This window comes from Echinops telfairi, unplaced genomic scaffold, assembly GCF_000313985.2.
Source record: "Echinops telfairi isolate 266 unplaced genomic scaffold, ASM31398v2 ScPeMD7_2;HRSCAF=8, whole genome shotgun sequence".
In the NCBI taxonomy this organism is placed as follows: Eukaryota; Metazoa; Chordata; class Mammalia; order Afrosoricida; family Tenrecidae; genus Echinops; species Echinops telfairi.
The window spans coordinates 38,219,573-38,227,173 of NW_022103898.1; the positions used below are offsets into that span (position 1 = coordinate 38,219,573).

General features: G+C 44.7%; 1 protein-coding gene and 1 non-coding gene across 2 annotated transcripts; one reads left to right on the forward strand and one right to left on the reverse strand.

Annotated features, from left to right (window-relative positions):
* Positions 1-511: 511 nt before the first annotated feature.
* Positions 512-1,818, forward strand: CCER1 (coiled-coil glutamate rich protein 1). Its single transcript, XM_045289407.1, is given in 3 exon segments — positions 512-1,451; positions 1,518-1,668; positions 1,670-1,818. Coding segments are annotated over 3 exon segments (1,197 nt in total). The 3' UTR covers positions 1,776-1,818.
* Positions 1,819-7,079: 5,261 nt separating this feature from the next.
* On the reverse strand, positions 7,080-7,270 carry LOC115870855. The gene has a single exon (XR_004046960.1). It is a non-coding gene; the product is annotated as a U2 spliceosomal RNA (small nuclear RNA).
* Between the last annotated feature and the right edge of the window lie 331 nt (positions 7,271-7,601).

Sequence of the window (7,601 nt, forward strand, 5' to 3'; positions counted from 1 at the left end):
CCTCCTCGTCCCCAAGCCGCGCCTCTGCCGAGGGGGCGTGGGCGGGATCTGGGAGCGGGTCGCCGGGCGCGCTGCCCACCAACACCTTCCTCCTCCACCATCCTTACCCAGCCCCAGTCCCACCCAGACCACCTGGGCGAGACAACTCAGGTGTGAAGACCCAGAGAGAGCGACGGAAGCATCCAGAAGAGGGGGCCGTCCTGGAGAGAAAGGCGTGACCCCGGCGGCAGCTCGCACGCGGCGCGGCGTGGACACACCCCGCGACGAGGCTTCGCGTCTGGCCAAGCTTGACCGCAGTTTCTGGGACAGGACGACCCTTTCGAAGGCGCAGGGAGAGCGACGGAAGCATCCAGAAGAGGGGGCAGTCCTGGAGAGAAAGGCGTGACCCCGGCGGCAGCTCGCACGCGGCGCGGCGCGGACACACCCCGCGACGAGGCTTCGCGTCTGGCCAAGCTTGACCGCAGTTTCTGGGACAGGACGACCCTTTCGAAGGCGCAGGGCTCTCTGAACCATGACCCAGACCCTCCACAAACGGGAGGACCCTCTCAACCTGGGCGGAGGCTGGGCAGCCTCAGCCCCCTTGCGCGCCTGGTCATCATGCCCCCGAAGGCGCAGGGGCACCCCGCTTTACAAACGGCGACCCCACTATGGCCCCCAGGCTGAGTATGAGCCCCCGAGGAAACAGCCGCGACAACAGCACAGCCCAGACCCTTGGTACCAACCCCCACGACGGCCCTACAGGGCAATGTATGCCAACCGGGGGCATCCCGGTGGGCCCTGGTACCCGCCCCCGGCGGGATTCTGCAACGTCCCCAGCGGGGTGCAAATGATCCGGGTGCATGGCCTGCACCCTCTCTGCTTCTGCTGCTGCTCCTGTTGGTGTGGAGCCTGGCACCCCGGCTGGACCCGGCCCTACGGGAGGAAGAAGAGATGGGGCCGCCGAGGCCGTGGCCTGCGCCGCCCGCCCCGCCGAGCCTTCCCCAGGAGCCCGCCCGTGGATCTGCGGATGCTGCTCCGGCCGGTCAACTTGTATGGGTGGCGCGCGCCAGGCATGCGCGCACCAAGGAACACCACACAGTTCATCATGAACCAGATCTACGAAGACATGCGGCACCAGGAGGAACAGGAGCGCCAGCAGGCGGCGCTGCAGGCCCAGCAGGAGCAGGCCAGCCCCCAGGCCCCGCCTCTGGCCGCCTCCGGGGGAGAGGCGCCCCCCAGCGGCTGTGCAGACGACGAGGAGCTGCAGGAGATTTTGTACAGCACGGTGGCCTCCAGCCCAGCCTCTCCAGGGGAAAACCAGTGCCCCACCCCCCAGCAGGTAGAGGAGGAGGAAGAGGAGAAAATCTATGGCACGGAGGAGGAAGAGTGTGAGGAGGAAGTGTGTGCTGAGAAGGATAGTGAGGAGGAGGAGGAGGAAGAGGAGGAGGAGGAGGAAGAGGAGGAGAGTGAGGGTGTCGAAGAGGAAGGAGAGAATGAAGAGGAGGTGGAGGAGGAGGATGGAGAGGGAGAGGCTGAAGATGGAGAGGAGGTCGAAGTGGCCGACTACGAGGAGGAGGGGGAGGAAGAAGAAGAAAAGGAAGATGGGAAGGAGGAGGTAGATGACCAGAGAGAGGAAGAAAACCATTTGCCTATGGAAATGCCTTTGTCAATCCTAGTTGGGTCGGAAGATGAGAGAGAACTTTATAAACTGCCATTATTTCAGCCCCAAACAGACAAATCCCCAAGTGCCGCCAGAAACGGAAACTCTCTTCATGGAACAGGACATTAACTGGTAGCCATCGGAAAAGGATTAAGGACTATAATGGAACTGAATGAAGGCCAGAATGGACTAGCAATTCATTTAAAAACCAACGGGGGGGAAAAAAACCCGAGTTCCATTAATAAACATATTAATATGTAACCTGTTCTTTGGTGATTATAAAAGGTTTAAATGTTGGTATGTTTGGTGTATGACTATGGGTGGCGGAAGGGTTCATAAAAAATCAGACATAAGTAGATTGGAAATGATTAAAGCCTAACTATTTTTTCCCTACCTTTTAAATATTTTTTTTGTCATTTCCCATTCTAGACATTTGATTTTTTTTTTACACACTGGGAATGCTGAAAACTTTTTTGTAACGAAGGCGTAGCCTGCTTACGCATTAAGCCTAAAAACAGATCTATCGTCTGTCAAATGCTTAACAAAATCCTCCAGTGCTCTCGGCACAGTCACTGGAACCATTTTAGAACGCCTCTTTGAACATTTTTTGACTTGTCCCTTCACCGTTTTTTATTTCTAGGGTTGTATTTTGGTTGCCTCATCCGCAGCTCCTCGTGGCATCGCTCATTTATATTCCTTGTTCCACAGAGCTATGGAGCTTCTGCAGAAGAACTTGAAGTTGCTTCTGTGGAACTGGTTCTCAGCCAGGGCCTCAACATACCATAACCCATGCATGGAGAGGATCCCCATGGCCAGAAGGCAACTTGCACATCTAGTTAAGATCCCAGGTAACTGCAAATAATGGAACACCACTTAGATTTTGAAGCCCTGTTCCTGGATGTATTCCTGGTCATAAATCCAAAGGAAGCAGAAGGTTTTTTTGCAGAATGGATTTTTTTTAATTGACCTTTTGTGGGCAGCATACCTGTTTTATATGTTTCCCAGTTGGTCTTCCTCCAAAACAAAGGCGTGCGAATCTAGATGAGCTGGTTTTGATGACGTTTTTACAATTACCCGGGGAGTGTGATGCACACAACACCTTTTGTTTAAACATTTTTAGGAAATAACACATTTCTCTTAGGAAATGGTCTCATCCTTCCATAAAAGGCTTCCTACATTGCATATTCATGGAACATCCCTATTTGAAGGGTTTGACCCAGCCTTCCCAAAAGTACATCTTATGAGAAGCTATGGTTTAAGTACAGTTTGAATCACAGCTTAGTATTCACTTCTTGAAGAGAAGACAGTGTTATCATACCTACGTGGTGATGAGTGTTACTTGTTTATCTCCATGTATTTCATCTTTCAAGGTGATAAGTTGTTAGTCAAAATATCAAATAAGGTGTTAAATGAAAGTACCTTGCTTCTCACTCTTAAAAAATAATAACACCTGCACTTCAGTGGCCAGCAGAATAAATAGAGGGAGAAATAAAACTGGGAAAGAAAACAAACAAACAAACAAACATTGAAGGTATTCTGGAATTTCAACAGACACTCCAAATTATGGCAGTAAATAACCAAAAATTACACTGTAAAGAAATCATTACTTTCTACAAGATGTGTTTCTCAGTGATTTATAGTAAAGCAGTTTAAAATTGGCCACCCATGAGTCTATGGTCGTGGTCAAGGTACATATATAGGAAGAAGCCATGAATCTCTTCTGATACTGAGCAAATAATCACTAGGTCAATGTCAACTATGTTCTCTTTAAAGCCAACCTTTCATGTAACACTGACTTCCTTAGAATCACATCTGCTGCAAATGATTCTATTTTGAATCAACGTAGAAGTTCATATATTATTTGTCTGTATAGGTTTCAAAAGGCATTGCCTGGTAGTGCATGTAAGTGACAGCAAGCGTTTGCCATCTAGTTTATAAAGCCAGATTCAACAAATATCTATGGAGCCACCAGGTGCCAAGCATTGTAAACAGAACCATGGACACGGTGATGAATAAACAAAACCTCTACTCTCATCATGCTGCTGGTTCTTACAAAAAGTAGATCTTAAAAGGAGAGTTAGACAAATTAGTCATGACAAAAATTATGAAGCACATCACAAAGCAACCTTTTTTGAAGCTGAGGACATGGTTGGCAGAAAAAATCAGGAATCTGATAGTTCAAGAGTAGGAGGTGCTTGGTGCTTTAGGGGGAAAAGGGAAAAGAGAAGGACAAAGTAATCAAACGGAGTGACTGGTGGGAAGTGGAGAGAGAGGCAACGTTTGAACTGTCCATTTATATCGATACAGCTAATATCTTCTGAAATATGCACTAACAAAAATTAGCAGTAGGTTAAAACTTCCAATGATTGATGATTCTTTACCTGAATACATTTTTTTTTAAGCCAGTCACTGTGATGGGCCTTCTCTTTTACTAATATCAAGTAGTTAAGCCAGCCCAGGGCACAGTACACTTTTGATTTTAGTACACTCATGATTTTCAGACAGAGAGCTCTCCACTTAATAACACATAGTGGAAAAGTTCTAAGGATTATTTTTTAACATGAGAGTTTTCAATTCTCATGGAGAACGCCTGAAGTTTATTCAGTGTAACTTGATGATTCAATGGACTATTAAGTATTAGCCAGGCACAGAATAGACCAGTGTTGGATGGTGCAAATGGTTAAGCACTTGATTATTAACCAAAAGGTTGGCGGCACAAATTCATCTTCTAGAAGCATCCTCATAGCTACTCAAACACATCTCTGAAACACATGGGGTCACTATCAGCTGGAATTGATTTAATGACAACTGGTTTGATTTTGTTATTTTTTTTAAGTTGAAGTAAATGTACACTTGGAGAAAACTCACGATTTTCAAATGTGATGCTAGAAAGGACAATAATCACAAGATATCGCTGAGCCATATCTTTCAAGACGAGAGGCAGTATTTTCTTTAAATTGTCACACACACACACACACAAACACACACAAAGATTATAACCTTAAATAAGGTAAAGAAAACTTAGCTTTGAAAAGTATTGTTGCCATCTATGGTGAGGTGTTTTTTATATATAGAGATTCTGATATTTTCCTTCCCAGCACTTCTTGATTTATTTTAATTTCTTTGTCTCTACAGGAATGTAAAGGGATTTTTCTATGAAAATATTAGACCTCTAAATTTTGTAAATATCCTTGACATTTAGAGATTAACACTTAGTTCGGAGTATTATTTTTAAACAAATTCATAGAAAATCACATGTATACGAAAAAGAGCTTTCTATAAAAGACTAACTGTATATTAAGAAAACATCCCAGCCCAGTCCAGATCAAGTCCATAAGTCCAATATTAGCCCATATGTCCAATACCAGTCTACAAATTCCTTTTCAGAATCCCGCAACACATGCAATGATGCTGAATTCAGGAAGATCACAGACTAGTAGGTGGAAAGTCTTGTGGAACCAGTGGTGGTGGAAGCATCTCAGCACTGGCGTGGGTCTCCACGTGGCTCCCCCAGCTCCAGGGCTGTGGTGGTAGTTATATAATCATTTGTCAATTTGAGAGGATTAAGTGTGAAGGAGTAGAGTCTAGCTTGTCAATCAGGTCATAGCCAATAAGGCTTCTCTGTGGGCATGGCCTTCTCCTGAGGATTCTGGGAATTCTGGTATTCTTCCTTGGAGGCAGGAGACACTCTCTCTCTGCTCACTCCCTGGGAGACATTTCAACCCACAAGATACATGAAAATCTGCTAATGTCCTGAGCTGGAAGAGCCCCCATGGAGACCCTTGCCAGTGGTGAGATGCTTACAACGCTACTGGATTCATAAGACTTCCAACCCACTGGCCTGTGATCTTCCTGCATTTGGTGTAATTACATGTGTTTCATGAGTCTGAAGAGGACTTTATTGATTGGTATCAGACATATGGGCTAATGTCGGACTTCTGGACTTGATCTGGACTGGGCTGTGATATTTCCTTAATGTACAATTAATCTTTATATAAAGCTCTTATACACATATGAGTGTCTATGAATTTGTTTCTCAAGTCTGCCTGGACTAACGCAAGGACTCTGGCTCCATCAATGTGTCTCCATTTGGTTTGTCAACAGGAATACAAAGCAGAGAGTATATCTGATCTCCAGTGAGCTATCGATCTCCTCCGTGCCTCCAAATGAGGTCATCAAGCTGCAACCTGATTGACAAGCTAAACCTCCACCCTTTTGCAAGTTGACAGGAGATCGTGTAACTGCCACAGACCACCTCTTGTCAACTTGACACCTTTATAAAACTCTTTAGCCATACATAATTTTTAATGAAACAATAATGAAATCATATCTGTACCTTACAGGATAAAGCTAAAATTCATGCAACTCAATATGCACCCCAAACTCATTTAAAAATAATATTCTATCAGTGAACAACACAACCATATTCTTTATTCTATGCCTAACAATTGCAGTTAAGTGAACACCTGCACCATAATACTATTAATATATTCCTCCACCAATGAAAGTTGGTAAGCCAGCCACTACATGCCTTTATCCACCCCATTTTGGGTATCCAATTTCTAGACTTCCCACTAACATCAACCCAGTGCTATAAAGACACAATCATGTTCTTTGATGTTAAGAATCTTCTTTCCAATTGTAAACTTGTGTAGTCTGCACCCATACGCAAAGTAAAATCAGGACAAACCATCCATAAAATTAGCAGCAATGTGCACCAGTTCACAGGCTCAAATATGCTACCTTCATCTGGTCGGGTTCTGGTCAATTCAATGTGGGTCGCCTCACTTAACCTCACCAAGGTGCCCAGTAGTCAGTCACCTCACCTTTAGACCATGGGCACTATCACAAATTCTCAACAACCTTAGCCCCCTTGTGCTAGGTCATGAACTGCAGACCTGTCAACCCGCTCTCATCTCCTCTAGTCCCTGTGAACCAGGTCCAAAAGTGTCAGTGGCCAGACACAACGCATCACTTTATTGCAGCATTTCTTTCACTTCCACTCAACAAGTGGATCCAGGTGGTCACCTAGCAAGCATTTCAGCCTGCCCACAGGCTCTCTTTAATGTTCAGTCGCAGAGAAGTGTTTCTTCAGGGCTCCAGATTTTTCCAGCTTTGGCACAAACCACTCTTTCAAAATTCAAAAAGCCAGAGTTCCTTTTTCCTTCAGTCTGTCAACAGCTCCTTAAGCAAGTCTCTTTGAATACTAATGTCCTGAGTACTGAGTGTGGCTTAGCTTTTCAGAGCTCTCTTTGCAGGCTAGTCCTAACCCATTTAAAGCTTCAAATTGGTGGCTGAAACAACTTACAAACTCTTTATTTATAATTCCCAATAATCATTTATATCAATCATTATATCAATAATAGTAGGCATAAGAAAACAGTATAAACCTAGTATAGTCAGATCCTATACTCTATTTATCTATTTTATTGTCCCCTGAAGGGTGTGCACCATTCCTGGAAGTACTGCAATACCAGGTCGATGCATGGAGTGGACAGAGCAAGCTCCTATTCCATCTCCCTGCTCCAAAACTCCAGGTAATATATTACCCTTGGATAGAGGATGTATCATATATTAAACTGGTAAGAACAGATAATACACTTGATCTTAGCCAAAAGGCTGAACAGCGATTGTTATACTCAATTCTTAAAATAGGCAAGTTCAACCTTCTTTAACTTATCTTAATCTTTATCTAAACTATTCCATCAATCCAAAATCTATTCTTAGGCCTCTGACTGAATCAAGCTCGAGTCAGGCTTTTTGTCAGCCATTTTCACCTTCCGTCAGTCATTTCCACTAAGCAGCACAGTCTCTGAGAAATTCAAAGGACAATTTTGTCCCTTTTACTCAATATCCATTCATCACATTCATTTTCACCATTTCAAACAGGAGTAGCCAAAGACAACAGCCAAATACAAGAATCAAAACTTTACCTTCCCATATTCTTTCCAGAAAACAGCCC